The 22215-nt window shown below is 36.3% G+C and overlaps 2 protein-coding genes across 5 annotated transcripts; one reads left to right on the top strand and one right to left on the bottom strand.

The window, feature by feature from the left end:
* Window positions 1-1505: 1505 nt before the first annotated feature.
* LOC128860304 (pineapple eye protein) lies at window positions 1506-4000 on the bottom strand. The gene is made up of 3 exons (XM_054097752.1): window positions 3787-4000; window positions 3110-3719; window positions 1506-3042 (listed from the first exon to the last, which is right to left on the bottom strand). Exons 1-3 carry the CDS (start codon window positions 3904-3906, stop codon window positions 1748-1750), a joined length of 2025 nt encoding a protein of 674 aa, XP_053953727.1. The 5' UTR covers window positions 3907-4000; the 3' UTR covers window positions 1506-1747.
* A 1937-nt stretch (window positions 4001-5937) lies between these two features.
* Window positions 5938-22186, top strand: LOC128855720 (neurofilament heavy polypeptide). Of its 4 annotated transcripts, none has more exons than XM_054090865.1 (2): window positions 5938-6101; window positions 18476-22186. In XM_054090865.1, the coding sequence occupies exon 2, from the start codon at window positions 18516-18518 to the stop codon at window positions 20316-20318; it is 1803 nt and encodes a 600-aa protein (XP_053946840.1). In that variant the 5' UTR covers window positions 5938-6101; window positions 18476-18515; the 3' UTR covers window positions 20319-22186. The 4 variants fall into 4 exon arrangements, with proteins under 4 accessions (XP_053946840.1, XP_053946842.1, XP_053946841.1 ...); XM_054090867.1 differs by lacking the exon at window positions 5938-6101 and adding an exon at window positions 6108-6195; XM_054090866.1 differs by lacking the exon at window positions 5938-6101 and adding an exon at window positions 6108-6205.
* The last annotated feature ends 29 nt before the right edge of the window (window positions 22187-22215 follow it).

Raw genomic sequence — 22215 nt, 5'->3', positions numbered from 1 at the left:
ATATTTTTAATATATTTTTATTTCTTGTAAAATTTTGTTAAATATTTTGAACGTAGTTTTACATTTTTCTGATAATTGATTTATTTGCGCTTGATTATAATAGAAAATAAACTGAAAAAATTATAATTTTAGGATTTATTATTATTAATGTTATTTATTGCAGTTGTTGTTGTTGTAGCAGTAACTTTGCCCTCTCAGTGTAGTGCAAATGACCGGTCGTCTTCGTCTAGCTCACCTAACGGCAGGCCCAGGAAATTTGGTGTTTCGACAAGTTGGGTCCAGAGGAAGAGGAGTGTTAGATGAGTTTGATGGCATATGAAAACGTGGTTGGTGTCGTGAAGGGTGCCTTCACATGCCGGGCATATGTTTAGTATGTCGGGATCAATTCTGGATAAGTAGGAATTTAACCTGCTACAGTATCCAGAACGTAATTGTGCCATAGCAGCCGGTTCTACGTTACCGGAATGACTCGGGTTTTTTCCCGTCCAAGCGCTGCCGCCACAGTAACTAGCCCTGTCTAGTGTACCGTACCCCACCCCCAATCTATTTATTGCAGTTTTTAATACTGCTGCAATCTTTTGATGTCTTTTAGCGACTATTCTCTTCAAAAAGACTCACAAATTTTCAATCACGTTTATATCGGGACTCTGGGCTTCGTACTTTTCAACAATTGTCGATTGACAGTGAATCTGGCACGCTTACGGAGCCTATAATGGGGAGTAAAAAAAAGGAGTCTGCAATTATTTTGCCTTTTTTCTATTATTCAATATATTATTGCTTCCTCCGTTATTTTTTTAACAAGAATTCCACAGACTTTTAAACAATTCATTGTCGGTTTTTCTCTCGAAAATCTGAAAATTATTTTCTGAGGCCGCCATATTGTTAATTTTGAAAAAAAAAAGCTTCGATCAGGCATAAGATTATCTATTAATAAAACAAATTTCTCTTGTCCGATTGATTTTAGATGAATCTCCAAGGACTTGTGATGATCAACGCAAGAGACTTCTGCAGAAACGGGCTTCACACAAACAGCGATAACTTTTACAATTATTAATTTTTTGTTTTTTGAAATTTTGCTAAAATCAAGTCGAAACATTATGTATTAATGCTATGTTGTTATTTTGTAAAATAAAGCAATTGACTAGCAAAAAAAAAATCATTGAAAATCGTCATTTTTTCATTCATTTACCCCTAACCCCTTAATAAAATTTTTTTTTTACATGAATATTTATCAAAATTATCAAGAAAGTTTTGAACAATTTTAAAAACTCACTTTATTACACTAAAATTGAGTGGACATAAAACTGCGTACTCAATTTTTTTTCAAAGATTTTTATTAAAAAATTTCAAATTTTTATGGAAATTTGTTGAATTTTTATAAATCTTTTAAATTTTAATTTAACTTTGTTTAGTTATTATATTTGTTATGGAATGGACCTATATTCTTATAAAGAAAATTAGTGAAAATTAAAAAAAGACGAAAAAAAGTAGTTTGATTACTTGGTAAAACGTTTGAGTATTTATTATTTTCACCCTGAGTCTGTACTTGACCTTGGACTAGCAAATACATATAAATACATTCTAAACCTTGAAGGTGTCATAAGTTTTTAAAATTTTCATTTAGATTTAACAACATTTGTATAAAAATAATTAAGTAATTAAGTGGAGAGAGCAATGCTGCACAAATTTTTTTTTTTTAAACATCACTGAAGTCTCTTTTTCTCACTTCGAGTACTTCTTTTAAACGCTATGTCGCATATTCGGCAATTATAGCATCGATCTTAGCGAAAATGGCGCAGTCATCACTGCGCGCTATAACATCGCCATCGCTCAACAATTGACTAGAGTTCTGCTCAATGTGTTCCAAGCTCATGCCAGCGAACCTCTCATCACGCAAGTTGATGCGCACCGTGGCAGTACCAATGCATTTTCCCTGAACATCATCATATTCAAATACCTCCAAACTTATCCACTCCTCGTTCTCTTCAGCTTGTGAAGAGGAAGATACAACCGGCGATTGATTACTCTCATCCGTTGGGTTTGTGTTTTGGATGCAAGCTATTTCTTGCGTACGTTCAATGCACGGCACTGATGTGAGGCTAAATGGTTCTGTCGTATTTTCCGATTCTGTATGCTGTGTGGCTGATACTTCTTCCACTACAACTGTGCTGCATATATTTGGAGTACAGACATCAAATACTTGCGTTTCTTCATCTTCGATATTGTGACTAATTGGATGTTGGGACGGTGAAGCTTCTTCAACAGCTTTTGTTTTACCTGCGTCAGGGCAAGAGCTTTCAAGTATTTGTGTTCCTTCAACTTCGCTATCGCAACTAATTGGATGTTGAGACAGTGAAGTTTCTTTAACAGCTTCTGTATCAGGGCAAGCGCTTTCAAGTATTTGTGTTTCTTCATCTTGGATATCGCAACTAATGGGATGTTGGGAAGGTGAAGTTTCTGCAACAGCTTCTGTATCAGGGCAAGCGCTTTCAAATACTTGTGTTTCGTCATCTGCCATATCAACTGTATTAGACGGAGGAGGCGTAGTGAGTTTTTGTATTTCCACATTTGCTGTGTCTTCATCGGAACTATCGATTTCAATCATTTCTAACTTATCATCACTTTTCTGACACGTGACTTCAACGCTAGTGTTAATACTTGCGTTGTATACTTTTCTGTTTATTGCAGCAGAATTTCCTATTGATGAATTCAGTTCCAAGTTTTGTAGCGGGATTACTGTGACAAAACTATCTGTAGATTGCGTGTCATCGTCCTCAGAGAAAGAAGCTATACAATTGGGTACGGCATTTACGCTCTTATTGCTATTTGTTTTTGTCATAAAAATGCTTTTATCAATAATGTCGTTGACATTCTCAGTTGGTAATCCTTCCTGCCGATTTATGACCGTTGACTCTGTGCGCGCGCATGTGGCACACTTGAAACTAGACACCGGTTCTTTAGCATTTTCCTTTCCTGACAAGCATTTCGGATTATGCGCTCCCATACTGCCACACAAAGAACAAAGTATCAACGACCATTTGCCTAAAAAGATGAAATGATGTAGTAATTTTTGTTATTCATGTAAACGAAATAAAAACTATTTCCGAACCTTTGTTATAATCTCGACCTCTTGGGCACAGACACACTTCCATATTACAGGTTCTATGTCCGCGATACAAGTCGACATACGTATCCTTCTGTATCTCCCAATGTGCATCTCGGTCGGGTACAAAAACACCCTGCAGCCGCACTGAATCGCGGAATTCTTTGCTACGACACCAAAGGCAACGTAAGTAATAACCGGCCGCCAGTGCATACTTTTGCACGCATACATTATGCGCATACCCTTTATTACAGCATTTGCCAAATATGAATATCACCTCATTGTAGAGACCCATTTGTTCGCGACAAATGCTGCAACGCTCAAAACTTGATGGTCGGCTCTTAAGTCCAACAGGTTGGAGTTCTGTCTTTGGTATGCAATCATCGCAATATGAACGAAAATCACCATGAAATGTGAGGAGACAGCGATTTTGACGTCCGCAACAAATATGAAAGTAATCGTTGCACTTATGGCATTGAATGGAGGCATTGGCTCGGCCGCAGAAGCAGCAAACACGTTTGGCAGCTGCATTGATTTCTTTGCGAATATCTCTTAATAGAAACCCATTAATGCCGCTACAATCCTTCCCTCTTTGGGGCAAGTTGGTAGAGAGGAGCTAAAATAAAGTGCACACATCCATGTATGTAAACATTTTGATTCTTGAATGTGTGTGAAGTATTTACCAAGCAGAAGTAATGAACGACAATATCACGGCTTTGTTGCCAATCGCCAAAGAGTAGCAGATCGAAATTGCAATTAGTCTTATCTTTGCAAATATCACAGGTTTTATAGTCTCCAGCCATCTTCAAATGAAATTTAAATGATTTTCAAATTATACAAATTTGTTTATAAGCGCCTTTTGGTAACTTCTTCTTCTTACTTTATTCATAAACACATTCACAGTAAGTATCAGCGTAACTGTTCCTACATGTTCACAGTGAATATATTTTATAGTGGTGAAATTTTTCTGGTAATTTCATTGAAATTCACTTGAAGTGAATTACAGAATCTGCCCGAATATTTTTTAGCAAGAGAATATTAATATACAAGGCTGTCACCAATCCACAAAGTCTACAAAATGAAGCGCTCGCAATATCTGTTGCGTTCTTTACGGAAATAAAGAGTTTTCTGTTAAGCTGACCACCATCATGGCACAATTACCAGCGATTTGTTGCGGAGAAAAATGCATCATGTATGGCGAAGTGCGGGCACAAATCCCAATTGAAAATTTTTATTTACCTGGGATTTACTGCTAATTTTTGGCGCTGTTTGTGGATTTTCTCTTTTTTTTACTTCCCGTCGTCGAGACAGTAGTAAGCGGAAAATGAAGGTGTAAATAAAATTTTTTTAGAAGAATTTATAGTGTTTCAAAAATGAGCCATCATTAAGATAAATAGAAAGTTAATTATTAAAATCAGATTTTTTCTTTTTTTGTTTTTTTCGTTTTTTTCTTATAGGAATGCGTGTAATTAGTTGACTTGCCTTACCAAGCCACGACAAACATTTGGACGATATCATTATTTATAGAGAATGACTCATTTTTAAAGGACTTTCAATCAAAAAATGGGTTTAGTTAAAACTTCTCACTCAGCTTGTTTTATGCCATTGAAACAGCGAAACACATTCCCAAATTTACGAGTATCCCAATTTAACCTATTCTTCTGAACTTTTTCATTTATACTCGCTCAGATGAAAGGCCGACTAGAAAGTAAGACGTGGCAAATCGCTATCTCGGCAGTCAGTTCTAAATTCGGATTTAGTTAACACTTCTCACTCACCTTTTTTTATGCGATTTAAACAGCGACCGTTTTTTGGTAAACGCATTACCAAATTTATGAGTATCCCAATTAAACCTATTTTTCTGAACTCACCTACCTACTCACGCTACCTCTCGTCAAACCGAAATCACCAGTTATATATGTTTATATTTAATTCGATTCCCTTAGTCTATTACAAACCGTCGTTATGTTGACTCAGCTATAAAACCTTAGTATACCGACCCCATTGGTAGGTAGGTGAAATGGTTGTAGTTAAACCTGGATATTTACAGAGAAAGTGCTCAACAGACTCCTTCTCTAAAAGGTCACCACAGCTTCTGCAATGGGGGTTAAATGGTGACTCTAGCTTTTCCGCGTGAGTGCCGAACGTCCAGTGACCGGTAGGTTTACGAGTTTGGAAATTGAATGGCGAGCAATCTAAAGGACTTTCTGAGTCCTTAAAGATGACAGATAAATTGGCTGATTTAGAGAAAACCCCTGCTCCGACTTCCGCTTCCATCTTGGAACCGTCAGTGAAGACAGAGATGCAAGCTTCGGCCAGATTTCCCCTCAATCCAATCTTGCCTATTTCGAAAGATTGCCCTAGCACTACCCTCAAACTCTAGCTTGCGGATAGAGAGATCTGTTCGAAGTTCGGGGAAATACGGTGTTAACTGCCTGAAAATGCTACCATGTCCCTTAAGAAATTGGCTCCAGAGGCCAACCTTCTTTAACCTGATTGCAATTTGAGCTACGATAGAAATAATGTAAAAGTCGATGGGAAGTAAGTGCAAAGGGACATTCCTTACTCTCGCAGAAAGAAAAGAGTAAATACTTTTAGTACCATTCCCCATTACAAATTTAATAAGTATTTTTCCGTATATGCCATTCACTTTTGAAACCATCACAACATTAAAGAATTATCATGCGATGTGGCTATTCTGCAATCCACCTCCCATGTTAACCAACTCTTCACAAAGGTTTAGGTCTTCGCTACATTAAACTGTACTCATGCGTTATTATCTATACGCTTGATATTCGCTATAGTGGAACATATTCTCTGACGTTTGCATCCATTCTTTCATTGCTTGTGAATGTGTAGCGGTGTGGTTTTCGTTTGAAGCGGACTTGTATGAGTGCATTGTAAACGGAAAGTTAAATCTGCATTTTATTTGGGATAAAAGAATAATAAACTAGAAGGTGTAATAAAACACGGATAACTAAAAATACACAAAGAAAAGGTTTGTGTGCAGTGTTTGTATGGTTAATAATTAAAAAGATTTTACATAATTTTGGCGGTATAGAGTGCTTCATGTTGAGGAGCGTCTGATAAATGTATGTTGAGGTAGGGAATTTGTTTAAATATACATAACTCTTTTTCGTGTTGCATTAATTTGCCGGGAGCGGTGAAGCATTAAAAGTGCATGATGCGGTTTATGTGCAGGAAAGTTGGGAAAAAATGTAAAATCTTTAAAAGGCAAATATGAATATAACCTCATTGAGGGATAAAAAGTATTCTAATAAAAAAAAAAAACGGCCAACAAGAAAGCGACGAACCGCCATTTTTAAAACGCAGCAGGCCCGAGTCTAGCGACTCCTTTGTGTGCTACACTGATGGCGAATCTAATTGGGAAGCAGAGGCTATGGGGAAAAACCCCGTGAGCACAAAAAAGCGAAGTTCATGTAAATAATTTATTTATATGAAGTGAAATTATTTGCTAACTTCAGAATTGTGTATGAAAATAAAAGACGCCGTTTTATTATAAACTTGTGAATTCGCGTCGTTTTCACTCGTCTCTCATTATTTACAAGTTTGTGCTACGAATTCAACAATGAAAACAAAAAGTGAAAGATGAAAAAATCCCCCCAACAAATGGAAGCACACTACTGTGTGTAGATCGTTCTTGCATATATGTATGTATGCGCTCTGTGCATATGTATGTGCATGTATGTATTTAACATATAAAAACCATCTTGATGTTGCATAGGTTTTTCGTTGCCTGACTAATTGACGCAGCAAGACTTTAACGGCTCTTTCGTTGAGTAGCTGGAATCACTTCCATATTTATTTTCTCAATCTACACATTGGATAATTGTGCTATTTTTCGTGCACCCCTTGGCGCCTCCAGCAACTACTTTCAATTATATTCCTAGGGTGGATGTGAAATTTAGTTTCAAGAAGAAATTTTTAAATTTAGTTTTGCTTATAGTTTATGACAGCTTATGTAATATAATATATAATTATCCATGTTTAGATAGGGGCTAACTAAAGTTTTCCAAAAAAAAAAACTAATAAAATCTAGTGACTAGCTTAAAAACAACCTCGGTTGTACGATACCTACTAGATCGTTCATGGGTAGGAAAATAAGCCAATTCTTTTTTGTATTTCTGCATTGTAGCGTAGTAACATTCGCTTTTGTACGCCTTACAACGAGTGTCGTAGGCACATTCTGCCGGCTCCGGCTATTACGTCCCCACCCTAAAATTAACTATTCCAAGCACATTCAGATGCATAGGGCTTTTTATTTGCTTTTGTATGCAGCGAAATGTTGCGAGGGCAGGTTCACTGATCGGATTTTACTAAAATATATTTATGTTGCATTTCAGGCGACGTTTACACAAACTATTTATACATTTTTCTGCAGCTATCAACAACAAAAAGTCTAACACCGAAACAATCATACATTTGCACAGACAGCTGTCGTATGCAGTTTCTATTTATGCTTATAAATGTGTATTCATATATATAAATATATATGCAATCCACTCATACACTCATGGACATTAAATATATATGGGACATTTTGACCAGTTTACTTTTGTTTCGCCAAAATTTCAATCTTCGCAATTATAATTTTTAGAAGATTTCTTGGCTTGCGGTTTTATAGCCCATTTATTTGGTATAATAAAATGCTAGCCATTTTCTCTCATATAATAATAATCTGTTATTTTCGAAGGTAGCTTTATTAATGTTTCCAAGGTTACTTAATTCTTACAACTAACTTAATAAATATGAGCTTAAAAACTAATAGTGAGAGTCAAAATGTAAATTGTTGTTGTTATGTAACAAAGGGAATTAGATTGGTTTAGATAATGTCGGTAAAGAAAAGATCAGTTTGTAAGGGGGCAAATTAAGAAATGTAAAAAAGAGATGTGGGAATATAAATAGGAAATGTCAGGAGAGAATAAGTTAGAAAGTGTGTGATGTTGGTATTAGGAGCAGAGTTATGTGCGTATATAAAAAAAAATGTCAAACGTACGTAATTAATGTCCCCTTACGTACGCATTCTGAGAAATTTCTCAGTATATGTTCGCTATGGGAACGATTATACTTTGCAAATATTCAGCTAAAACCATCGGCCCATATATAACAATTTAAATTTTGTACCAAGAATATAATAATTTTTTTTGTATTATCTGAGTCGGCGTTCGTTGTATTTTTTTCAAAAGACATGCTGCGCTAAGTATAGTGCAATAATTCAAGCCACGGGTAAAAGTACTGAAAACATCGCAGTTGCATTTCAGAATGAGCCACTTTCGATTATTTCACTCCATGCGTTTCCACGACAGTCGGTTCTACGCATTCGGCCAAGGACTGTCACTTCAGCAACATTCCCCATATAAATTTATGGGGAGTGTTTATTCTACTACAACAACAACATTATCTCCACTGACCGGAATTAAAAAAACCATCAAATTCATTGGTGTTAATTTTGCGTCAAGGTGTTTGTATGTGTTTGTGGTTGTAGCAACATGAAACATATCCCATACATTATTGGGGAAAGCTGCTAAATGGAGAGACCTTGGACGGATCTATTTTCGGGTTCGTTTGATTTTTCGCAGGCTGTGGCCTACATTATGGTATCAGAACGGCACTCTAGTACTACTTGCAGTGTACCCGTGGTACTCCTGCCATCTAACCTATCTATCTACTTTGATTTTTCGGGGTCTATGTGGGAACTTCGTTTATCTCATATTCAATCTCAAAACATCATTAAAAAACTAAAACAATAATATTCTTATTAGAATATTCTGAGTTAATGGTATGGAATGCATAATTTTGAAGTGTAAAGAACACTATGTATGTTCATACATATATACAATAGTATCTAGCGTTACAAACAAATTATATATAGTATTTAATATTTCGATTTTAAACGTTCTTCCTAGTTCCACCATCTACATACATACAGACGTTTTGATATGCAGTATTGTTGGAACTGAAACCAACCTAACCTTCTAAATACTCTTACCTGCTCTGAAACCGTCACAATTCACTCGTGTTGAAAGGCTTGTAACCTTTCGATTGTAGCGCACAAACTATCAGAACGAAAAAAATAAATAACGAATGAGTTATTTGCCTGGCGATAACTTGTTTGTTTTTCTCGCCATTTTTGTTTTGCTCATTTTCCTGGCTTAGTTTTTTTACCCTCCCGCCGTGCCACTCCACGCCGCTTCGCGTCATTTCAACTAGGCAACCGGCAAGCTAAACGGTGCTTCTGCTATGTTGCACTAGGTTGCTGTCTTCTTTACCTACGGTCAATGTTGTTTCTGTTTGGTTGGCTATAGTTGAGAAAAAACGGCAACAGAAACTGTTCGTATGTATATATTTGTGTATGTAGGTATTTACGGCATAATTTTATGTACATTTTTCTCGTTGTTCTTATACATATTTTCATAAAAGTGCATACAAACTTATTATGTACAATTATATATGTATACATGTATATGTATGTAACATATGCTGTCGTTACTGAGGGCTTGGCATATGTTATGATGCCTAGAAACGCTTGATAGCGTACGACTTGAGCAATTTTCAAGTCAAATCAAAGCAATTTACAACTAATTCTCTTTTTACACGACAGATACGTTCCCAAAAAATACGTATAAAAAGACAATTGGTGGAAACAATATTAAAAAATTCTTTTTATATTTCAGTTAAAAAATTATTTCGTGCTTACACGTTTTAATTTGTTAATATGTAATAAGAAATAAATTATTAAATGGTGAGAGCAAAATCTACCGAGTCTCAGAGACTTTTCCTGACACTAATTAAAAGGCTCTTCGTACATGCGTTGGAAAATCTCACTCTCTTTCCTCTATGAGATTCAAGAAAAATTCATAAGGATTGAAAATCGTGTTGAAATAAAACAATTACTACTACTAGATTTTTGTCGAATTATATATTTTCTTAACACGAATTTCCACGTTATCTTGAATTATTTAAATCAAGTTGTCGATGGTAATTTACGATTCAATTATGAGCTGTATTAAGAAATTCGATATTAACAATCTACAGCCGAATGTGTTGGTGCGTGACTACCATTCACAATTCACAGAGAGAACGTCGGTTCGAATTTCGATGAAACACCAAAATTAAGAAAAACATTTTCCTCGGCAGGCAATGGCACACTTCCGAGTGTATTTCTGCCATGAAAAAGCTCCTCATAAAAATATTTGCCATTCGGAGTCGGCTTAAAACTGTAGGCCCCTCCATTTGTGGAACAACATCAAGACGCACACCACAAATAAGAGGAGGAGCTCGGCCAAACACCCAAAAAGGGTATATGCTCCAATTATATATACAGTCCTGTGCAAAAAAAACCGGACAGTCTGAAAACTCCATTTTTTGAAGTAGTATGGATTTTATCAAATATGTTTGAATGTGGTTATATTCCATTGTGTTTTTAATACAAAAGTATGAAATAAAATCAATAAATTTCATACGTCTTTTCAATATTTTCATACTTTATTTGTTTTAGCATAGTCAATAACGAATGTTTTATTATTAGTTTATCCTTATTATATAATCTTACAGCTAATTAATTCAAAACAAAATTAATTATTTCATTATAAATGTTATAATTTGAAGTTTTAATACTTGGTCGCACCGCCTTTCGCCTTAATTACCGCTTTAATACGTCTCGGAATTGATTTAACCAGGGTTTGCAACAATTCCTCCGAAATATCGTTGTGTCAAGTGTCCATTATGTTATCCATGTCAGTTTTGTTCTTCGGCTTTTTTCAGCTGCCTGCTTCTTTACAATGGTCCAAAGGTTCTCAATTGGGTTTAGGTCGGGACTGTTATCCGGCCATTCCAATTGGACAATTCCGTTTTTTTTTTCCATAAATTTTTTTACCTGCAACAAATAAGGAATAAATCATGGGTTTTTTGATTTGACATTTAAACAAAACACTCGGGAGATTTAAAAAAAATCATAACTTACTTTGTGAGATCGGTGGCATGGCGCAGAATCATCCTGAAATATAACGTCCGTTCTTAGAGAAAACTGCTCCTCAATGACAGGTATTAAATGCCTATTTAAAATTGAAATGTAAGCATCTCCGTTCACCCGACCATCAATAAGAGTCAGTGCTTTCGTTCCGTCATAGCTGAAGCAGCCCCATTCTACCAACTGACTGTCTTACAGTAGGCAGTATGCATCCAGTTTTATATCTTTCGCCAGATCTGCGCCTCACATGGTGGATACCATCCGATCCAAAGAGGTTAAACTTGGATTCATCCAAAAAAATCACATTCTTCCAGTGCTCGACAGTCCAGTTTTCATGAGTTTTGGCCCATTGGTATCGTTTTTGACGCATTTTTTTTTTTGTTCAAAACAAACAGTTTTTTTGCGGGATGTCTTCCTACAAAACCGGCATTTATCAAAATCCTATGCACAGTAGATGAATCTATTTCGACGCCAGTTGCATCCATCCCGAAGATTTGAAACGGTCCTGGATACATATCCGCTTAATCGCCCGGTCTTTAGCAGGCGACGTCTTTTTTCGTCGTCCAGAACCTTTCTTTGGCTCCGTTAAAGCCGTTTCTGCAAATTTCTTTAAAAAATCGGCAACAGATGATTTGCTGAAGCCTACTTTAGCAGCAATTTGACGTACGGACAATTTTTGCTGTGATAGTGCAATAATTTGCCCCTTAACGACAGCTCCCATTTGCTTCGATCTTGGCATATTTTTGATATTAACACTTGCCACGTATCAACTATTTCACTTATTGGTTAAATTATGATACAAATTAATTCAAAACTGTTCTATTTATACACAAAAAAAGCTACTTACCGCCAAGAAGCTTTATACTCAAGCTATAGAAATTTAAATAGGGTAAATTAGCTGTCCGGTTTTTTTTGCACAGGACTGTATATATAAGAGAAAAATATATAATTGAATAAATGTTTACTCTCTTTTTACTATGGGCGAACCGTTCCCAAGACAGTTGGTTCTACGTTACCGGAACGACCCGGATGTAGGTATATTCGACCAAGGACTGCCATTTCAGCATTATCAAAAAATTTACGAGGAATGTTTTGTGCTATTGTTGTAGAAATATGCCTTTGCTTTAAAAATTTTGCCTCACCGTAACAGGAAATCAATGGAGTATATCGCTGGTAATTATTCAGGCAGAACTGTTTTCAAATATACGAATATATTTTGCTTTTTGGCAAGCCCCATTATGAAATGATGTGTGTATGTATAAAATATTTGGCTGCATTGTTTCTATAGCACCGGAAATAGGGGCGATTTCAGTTCTGTAGGTAGTTATTAGGTATTTTCTTATACGAGGGTTGCCTTTTATATTATGCGCCCAGTAATGAAAATAGTAAAATAATATTGTAAATGGCTTTACTGTTTTTCAATATATTCTCCTTGAAAGTCTGCACTTGCTTGATCTAATTTTCAAAGCATTTTCGTCACGAGCTCTTTAAAGCCTTCAGCGGCTTCTTCTGGCGTTGAAAAACGTTGAGCTCACATTTTATTTTTGATGTTCGGCAACAAAAAGAAATCATTCGGTGCCACATTAGGGCTGTGAATTACTCATTAATTCGATCTTTTGAGTGCTCAAAAACTTCCTTATGTGGTCCGGTGCGTGAGAGCTCGCACGGCTACAACAACAGCTCGCATTGTCTTGGTGAAGAATGTTTCGTCTTAGTAATTCTCCGAAAACTTCTGGCAAACAAAGGGTTGTGTAGCACTCAGAATTGACTATTTTAAGTTTCTCTAGTGGTGCAGTTGCGACCTGACCAGTTTTTTTTTTTTGAAAAAAAAAACCGACTACCATTTACTTTGGCGTCCTCCTTTCGCGATCCCCTTTTGTTGGATTAAGTTCGCCCATACTGCCGATTGCTGTTTTGTTTCCCGCTCATATGCATCGATCCAAGATTCGTTACGTGTTAAGATGTCATAGACGTGCTTTGAACCGCAGCGGCTGAATTTCTTCAAGATTTCTTTATACCAATCGACACGCGTCTGTTTTTGGGCAATTGTCAAATTATGCCATATCCAATGAGAACAAGTCTTCTTGGTGACCAAATAAACATGCAAAATTTGAATGTATGTTGGCCCCACTATTGCCGAAGGATGCTATTGCCTGCGAATATGCAACATTACGATCTTGCATTATCAACTGACGCACAGCAACCATTTTTTGGGGCACAACAACCGTTTTTAGACGGGCTTCACGAAATTCGTCCTGCAATTATCGACGACCTTGATCAATGCACTCCCCTGTCTCGATAATTCACGTCGAAAATCGTAATAAATCATCGTATGAAGTTTTTCACGAGATAATTTCATCTTTCGGGCGAGTTGAATTTTCACTCACTAAAAAAAACACACAAAAAAAGTTCTGCTAAAAAATAATAATTTTTTCGTTAAAAAATATCGAATTACAGCTCAGCACACGTAGTGCTGCAAAGGCGTAAAATATAAGAGGCAACCCTCGTACATACTGCAACTAGATAGCCATTCGGCATGGGTTATTAAGCATTTTAAATGTAAAGTTTGTATGAATTCTTTCCTATATTTTCAGCTATATCATCGGCTATTGAACACTTTTGAATAACACAATGTATGAATAGCCAAATTATAAAAACCACTATTTTTTATAAAAATATAGTTCATAGCATAATACCAAAAAGAAGGTTGTTGTTGTTCCCTCCATACATGTAAAGGGAATTGTGCTGGCGTGACAAGTCTTGGGCCGGATATATGTATGTAAATCGGGCTCATTCCGGTATTGTAGAATGGACTGTCGTGGGAATGCCAGGAAACGAAATTTTTGAAAAAGTTTTGAGCTGCTTTGAAAGCCGAAGCGACGTCCAAAATTATATAAAGTATATAAACTTACATACCATTTGTTTGAATATACATATGTAAGCAAAAAATATGTATACATCTAACACCAGTATGCAGATTAAGTTACATTCCATTCTCAATCGTGAATATTTCAATTTTTTTTTTACTATGAACAAATTATAACCGCATTCATTGTACTCTTTGCAGTAGCATTGTTATATATGTATGTACATGTGTATGTACATTAGGGTGCATCCCTGTTCATACAAAAAAAAAGTGAAACTATTTGGCCAACGGAATTATGCAATTCATTATATTTAAAAAAAAATCTGCGAACGGAAAATACTTAAAAAATTGAGTTCTTATACCCACGCACTTGTGCAAAAAATGATAATCTTACAATAGTTTGGGGTAAAAAGAAATTCATTATTTCCTCGGTATATGGCTGTGACATTTCACACTAAAAAAATTCTTTTGCTGTGTTTTCTTTGTTCCATTAAGTTTTGAGCATTGTACATATCCATAAGTAAAAACCACTCTCAGTCGGTTGTCAAAAAATGCCCACAGCTTAGATCACCTGGTTCCGAAACGCCATTTTATGAAACATAAATGCATAAAAAATGCAATGCGCTCAACCAAAAAGGCCAAAAACTCACACCATCACTCACTTGACTGCTTGTAAAGCTCACACCAAGGTTGCCGGTCATAAAATAGGAAGAAGAATAGTGTTTTTACTTGTATTTTTGCACAAAGATGAGAGTTACAGGGTGTTAACAATGGAAATCAACAAAGAGAAAATTCGGTACATTTTACAGTTTTTCTTTGAAAAAAGCCAAAACGCAATACAGGCGGCTGAAATTGTTAATAGTGTTTATGGTGCCGATACGGCAAATTATGTGCAATTTTGGTTTCGTCGATTCCGTTTAGGATGTTAAAAAAAATGTCGATAAAATCATAGAAATAATCGAAGTTGACCGGCGTGTTAGTAGTCGTAGCATCACCCAAGCGCTAAAGATCGACCATAAAACAGCTTAAACCATTTGACACAAAAGTAAAATATTTCTTTTTCCCCAAACTAATATTTGTAAGGGTTGTACGTAAACATAATAAAAAATAGTTTAAAAAAACTAAAAAACACGCTTTTATTGCTAATCGAACTAAAAAGTAGAAAATAAATTTTAATGGCAAAGGGACCTATAATGAAGTAATAGCAAATCGAACGATCAGTCATAGTCAACTACCTCAGAACATAATTATAACAAAAATTAAGATACAAATAGAGTAATTCAAATTAGTGTTTTTTAGTTTTTTTAACTGTTTTATTTTTAGTATATGTAGATGTTTACGAGTAATATACTATTACACAACCGCACACTAAATACTAACCTCAATGGTGGTGTGGAAACTAAAAATTCCCTATTTTTCTTTAAAAAAATACCCAATTCATGTTTCTACCGGTGTGGCAATATTGGCAAATGTTATAAAAAATGCACATTTTTCAGCGCTCTCACGAGAAAAAGAGTTTCCCATCTAATCATCTATGTTGTGTGTTCCGAGTCGATCAGATTTTTAGAAGCCAGTGAAAATTAAGCTCAAAGATTCCGTTACATACATACATACAACCCGACCTAATAAAAGTGTGTTAAAAAAAAATATTAATTCTAGGATTGCCAGAATAAGAATAATGGAAAACTTTTATCAAATTATTGCATTGTCATGGGTCCTTGATAAGTATGCAAAATTTCAAGTCGATCAGATTTTTAGAAGCCAGTGAAAATTAAGCTCAAAGCTTCCGTTACATACATACATACAACCCGACTTAATAAAAGTGTGTTATAACGGTTCTGCGTAACAGCATAATCGAGGCACCCTAATGCATTTCGTAGTACACACCAACAACAATAGTAGAGTCGCTGGTTCTTACTTGCTCCTTATGAGCTTTAATTCAGTGAAATGCAATGACACCTACAGTGAACGCGTGAAAATTTGAACATTCACTTGTATGGATACTTAAAATTACTTTAATTTAGGCCTGACTGTCTTGGGGGAAAGCTAGGGGTACTATTTCTGTTATGACACCCAGGCAACAATAAATGCTCCCAACTCTTTCTAAGTTATATCAAAGCTGGTGCTGGAAAGTCTTGATAAGCTGAATATCTTAGGTCAAAGCAAGTACGTATTCCATGGCTTCTAGGGTACATAGGAATTACTGGGAACGAAATGATAGATAAATTAGCCATGAAAGGTGCGGCCTCACCATTTATAGGTCCACAGACATTAAATGGTCTTGGAAAAGGTAATGTCTCCTCTCCTGAGCTGCAATTAGAGATGCCGTACCGTAGCCATAACCGTAACCATTGCAATCAGCTGTTCTTATCAAACATATGGGCATCACTGTAAACACCGTAACCATAACCGTAGTCGTATGTATCCATTGTCGCATGTCGGCATTTAGCGGCCCAAATTAGTTCGTAGCTGTTAGGCTCGCGACGTCTGTCGGTCGGAGCGATAAGATACACATAGGTATAGTAAAAGAGTCACGTTTTCATTCAAAGACATTAGGGGGCCATTAGATATGATGAAGACTTATTGTATATTTCTTATAATGTAAACTTACGATGTGAGAGAACGGTAGACTCAACGAATTTCAGTTCTTCGATTCAGTCTCTGAGGGCCACTGCCAGAGGAATCAGCAGTCTTATTATTATTTTTTGATTTTATCAGACTTTTTTTCTTGTGTTAAATAAAGCCTTAGTTTTTATAACGTTTAACGTAATATTTTCTTTACTGCGCACTCCAATACCTCTCCGTTCCCAAATGGTTAATTTATGGGATCATACAGGGTGGCTGATGAAAGCCGCTACCAAAAAAAAAATTGAATAACTTTTTTTCTTTTTAAGTTATCTGTTCTATTTTTGTTTTAATTTGCAGATTGATCTTTAAAATTTATTAAAATAGATAACTGGGACACGCAAACAAGAATTTGGATAGTCCGCCGCTATCACGCACTGGAGTCCGTAGTTTTGGTACAGAGAGAGTACAGGCGGATGTTTGGCGGCGATCCCCCGAGCAGATGGACCATAATGAGGCTGGTGAATAATTTTGCTGAGCAAGGAACAGTCGCAAGAAGGCCTTATCATCGAAACCCACCAGTTCGGAAGGAGGAAACGATCGCTGCTGTAGCTGCAGCTATACAAAGCAATCCAAGGGTTTCAGCAAGAAGCTTATCTGCTCAACTTGGTGTCAGCCGACAGTCTTTGCAAACAATAATGCACAAAGATTTAGACTTATTTCCCTACAAAATTCAAATGGTTACTGGAGACCGTTATTTGAAAATGCTGAAAGAATTTTTCTATCCAGAACTACGCCGAAAGAGAATTCCTTTCAACTCTGTGTGGTTTCAACAAGATGGGGCAACGTCTCACATAGCCCAGACTGTTATGACAGAGTTGCGACGAAAATTTCCCAATAAACTGATTTCAAGAAACTCCGAATTTCGTTGGCCCCCCAGGTCGTCTGACCTTACTGCACCTGACTTTTTCTTGTGGGGTTTATGTAAACAAGAAGTTTATAAAACAAAGCCAACAAATTTGGATGAACTAAAACAATCCATTCGGGCAACAATTGCGGATATTCCTGTCGCAACTCTCAAAGCAGCAATGAACAACTTTTTACTAAAATGCCGCACTTGTGTCAACGAGCATGGGGGGCATTTAAATTCAATTATTTTTAAAACTAGTTACGCTACATTTAATAAAATTTAATGACCTTCAACTTGAAAAAAAAAAATAAATGATTTCCATACACTAAAAAAAAGTTATTTGAGTTTCTTAATGTAGCAAAATTCATCAGCCACCCTACTACACATTCCTGAAGTAAACTTTACGTGCTGAACCCATTTATCAAAGCCAACTGCCCAAGCAACATAGTATTACCAATAATTCGAGGTCATTATGCCCCGCGCCCAGATCACTTATAGTCCCATGGTTGCATGGTGAATAGATTATAAAATTTTCTTTGTATATTTTTATTTGCCCGCCACTGTACTTCTATCGAGACTTAAAGATAGTGCAATGTTCTACAGAAGTTGTAAGAGCAGCTGTAAATTGCGCTCTTTACTAACAGCGTTGAAGTGCTTTTATTATCTCGCTAAGATAAGCCTCTTATTCAATTGAACTGAGGCGTACGCATACCAGAGGAACTACATAGTTCAATTGAACTGAGGCGTACGCATACCAGAGGAACTACATAGTTGTCTTGTTTGTCCCACGCGTCTAAATAATTTATCAAATATTTCTATATGTGTTTGTTTTAGTCACACAGCATAGCAGAGACTGTAAACAGAATACATTAAATACAGATTATAGTGGAAAATGTAACTGGTTGGTTACTTATTTTCACTTTCAATGAGACATTTTTTTAAGGTGGGTGGGCAAAGAGGTGCGTTGTAACGTAGTTTATTACTAAAATCCTTACTTATTTTAAAATAATTGAATTATGTATTTGCATTTATCTTTTCTAGATACTCTAAGGATATCACAGGATAATCACTACTAATCAACATGTCGGCTAAGACAGCAACACAACAACCGCGACGTGCACCACTCTCGCTCTCTGGCGGTAAGCAGCACAATCAAAATAGTGGCAAATCTGCAGACTCCAACGTTAATTCAAGTAATGGCGCTAGTGCTAAAAATGATAAGCATTCTGCTAGTCAGAAGGTCGAGCCTACTATTAACGATACAAAAGAAGTGAAGAAATCTCAGCATACAGAAAAGAAGCAGCCGCAGCAGCAGCAATCCGTTAACAATGAGACTACAAAGAAAAATGAAAAAGTAGATGAAAAGAAATCTCAAAATGGCACCGGCAAAGATTCCACTAATGGTGGTGAAAAGGAAAAACAACAGAATGGCGCTGATAAACAAGAAAATGGTAATGCTAATGGCACCAATGCCAAGTCGGGCAATACAAATTCGAACAGTAATGCCACCGCCAAGTTGACTACAAAGTCAAATGAGAAAACTGCTACGCCGGTCGTGAAAGAAGATGTAAAGGACTTGGAGAAAGAAAAAGAGAAGGAGAAAGAAAAGAAAAAAGAGAATGGACAGGAAAAGGTTATCGAGAAAATCGAAAAAGAAACAAGATCCCGTCGCCATGACACGGCTGCAGCCGAGGCTGAGAAAAAGCAAACAGAGAAGACCGAACCTAACAAAAGCGATGAAACAAAAACTGAAGTGGCAACACCAAATGTCCGTTCAAGTGCTTCACAGGCCAAGTCGAGCGCTACACCGACAAAAGGTGTGAATAGATCATCTGGAGCCAACACACCCACAAAAGCAGTGGAAAAATCGAGTGCTTCGCTGCGCACCAAGACTGTTACCACTGTCATAGACGATGCCGAGATGGAATCGCTCGCCGTAGAGTCGTCACCAGTAAAACCACAGAAGAACTCGGTTTCCACAGCAGCTGCTCCTGCTGTTGTCTCCCAATTACAACCACCCGTCGCCACTTCGACTCCAGGCAAGATTTTGCAATCAACACAAAAGGTGAAATTGCCAACTACCGCTGCCAAGTCAGAGATCCCAATAAATATACAGAATACTGGCAGTTTACCGGATCGCAACAGTGCGCCACGCACTTTCACACAGATCGGTGGACGTCGCAGCATACGCCCAATAAACGAATATACGCCTTCGAAATTCCAAAGCAACTCGCAATTTCGTGAATCTTATCGTCGTATTAATACCGAATTGGATGTCAGTTCGACCACCAATACTAGCATGAATGTCACAGTTGGATCTGAGGTGCCGAATAGCTCGTCCTTTTCGTTCTTCGGTCGTGGGCGCAAACGCGATCGTACACCACCACAACAATCACAATCAACCATAGAGATGCATACCGATGCTGCTGACTATTCGCCGCCAAAACGTGCACGCTTGGATATGTATTCTTTCTTTAGTGTGGTCTCTTCGCCAATAACAATGCTGCGTTCACGTCTTTCGAAAGCTACCATACAAAGTAGTACGCCGATGAAGTTAAGCTCCAAACTAGCAGACGATGATGAAGAGGCCGAAGTACAAAATGTTTCCGGCATTTCAATCGAAGAAGAGATCGTCGAAGGCGCCGAAAGTGAGGAGAAGACTGCCACCGAAGATGTGACGGTGGGCAAGAAAAGTGACGCTGAAACTGCGCCCAAGACAGATTCGCCTATGAAGGTTGACGAGATATGCGGCATGGAGAAGGGTGATGAAATAGACTTAAAGGAGGGCATTGAAGCAAAGTCCTTGGATATACACGAACTTCCAGCCGTCACAGCAGATACTTCCGTAACCTCCGCTAAGAATAGGAGATGTAACGTCATGTAAGGAGAGGAAAGAAATGAAATCAAGCGCATTGTTTATAATAGTTACCATATTTTTCTTTAAATGTATCACTTTAAACGTACATATATGTTCAATCCTTCGAAAAGTTAATTAAAATATTCTACTATATACGTACATGCATATTTATAATTATTACATTCAGTATGAAATGTATATGTTTAAGTGCAGAAGACGTGTTTAGTTGTATAAGAGTGTATCGCAATCCAAAAACAAAAAAAAACCATGTTTAGTAATACTTTCTTCTGTATGCAATTTAATTAAATGTTTATGTATAATTTGGTATTTGTGTAGAAAATTACAATTATTTCTTAAAAACTATGCCGTTGAAAATGTTTTTCATACTAAAAATTTTTAAAGCAGTATAAGGCAGATATCAAACACTAATTTGGATGATTGCTGCTGGCTAATAATAGGTCTGTTCATGTAAAAATTATCCAGTAACTGAATTTCTGAGAATTCTCTCGCGAAGAGAAAAATATCAAAAAAAAGTACATGAACGCAAAACCAGTAACAATTTGCAAGTTTTACAAACAGCTGATTAAATTGTTGGCAGGAAAAATCACCAAAATTAAAAAATTTTCAGTTGAGCTACCGCGTATTAAATTTGAAAAATATAAAGCAAATAAAATGCAAAATAACGAGCTTCGAAATCACATTTTATTTTCTCTACAATAATTTATTTCATTTCATCACCGCTGTCGGATGCAAGACATTCTATTAGCAATTGCAATTCGCTAATTTGAATTCGTGCTTATTTTTACTTTACGATCAACTGTTTTTCTCACATATAAATTCTTACAAGTAAAGAACCAGTAAAAACTTGCAACTTCCCCTCAAAATGAGATGTCATTTTGTTCTCTCACTTTCCCCTACTTTACAAGTTGATTGGATACATGAACACCAAAACTTGATCATTTGTAACAATTGTTAGAAATTATTTGCCTCATGAGCAGCAGATGACGTGAAAGCGATTATTGTTGAAATTGCCTTATACTGCTCCAACAGAAAGAATATGAAATTTCGGGTTTGGTCACGAATTTTATTGTAACTGTCTTTGGCGGAATTTGCAAGGTGAATTCTTAGAAGGTGACTTCGCTAGAGCAGCAAGAACACTTACATGCATTTTGGTTTTGTAATTTGGTAGTCTGATTGCCAAAATTTCCATGAGTATGCCAACAAACTAATAAGGCAGCAACAAAGAAGCGGGGCACTCCGACGTTCTAACCAGTAAAACGCAAGAAAAAAGCATCAAATCTGCTATAGCGAAATCTTCTGTGGATTCGCCTTGACAGAATTGCTTAATGCTCGTCCAAGAATCAATATTTTGTTTTTTTAATCGACTGCAAATTTATCTCGTACAATAAATATTATTCTCTTATGTTTTTTTATATATCATTTTTTGCTTAGAAAAACATAAAAGAACAAATATTTAAAAAAAAATTGGAAATAAGCATATAAAAATAATTATTTCGAAATTTCCTGTTCGGTATATAGATTAGAATAATTAATTTTAGTCGAAGCTAAAAATCATATCCCAATTGATTTCTTATGAAACGAATGAATTAAAGATACTTTATCGCATAAATATATGCACGTATTTGTAATACCTTACGAACTTTTAACTGTTTGTAATTGTCAAAAGATTTATTTGTGCATTAATTTTGTTTGTAAAATGTAAGGCCTGACTCAAATGCGAGGGTCGATCAACCACAACATATGCATTATAATTTCAGCATATCTAAGTATGTAATAAAATAATTATAAACACATACGTAATACATAATCATAGTTTTATGGCGATTTTAATCAGTATCCGATATTCTTAAAAATAAAGCAAATTTTATAACAAATTTAGCCCCGTTTAAATGTGAAATGACTA

Source organism: Anastrepha ludens, chromosome 2, assembly GCF_028408465.1.
Source record: "Anastrepha ludens isolate Willacy chromosome 2, idAnaLude1.1, whole genome shotgun sequence".
Taxonomy (NCBI): domain Eukaryota; kingdom Metazoa; phylum Arthropoda; class Insecta; order Diptera; family Tephritidae; genus Anastrepha; species Anastrepha ludens.
Note: the sequence above shows the minus strand (reverse complement) of the source record. Positions and strands in the feature narration are given on the sequence as shown.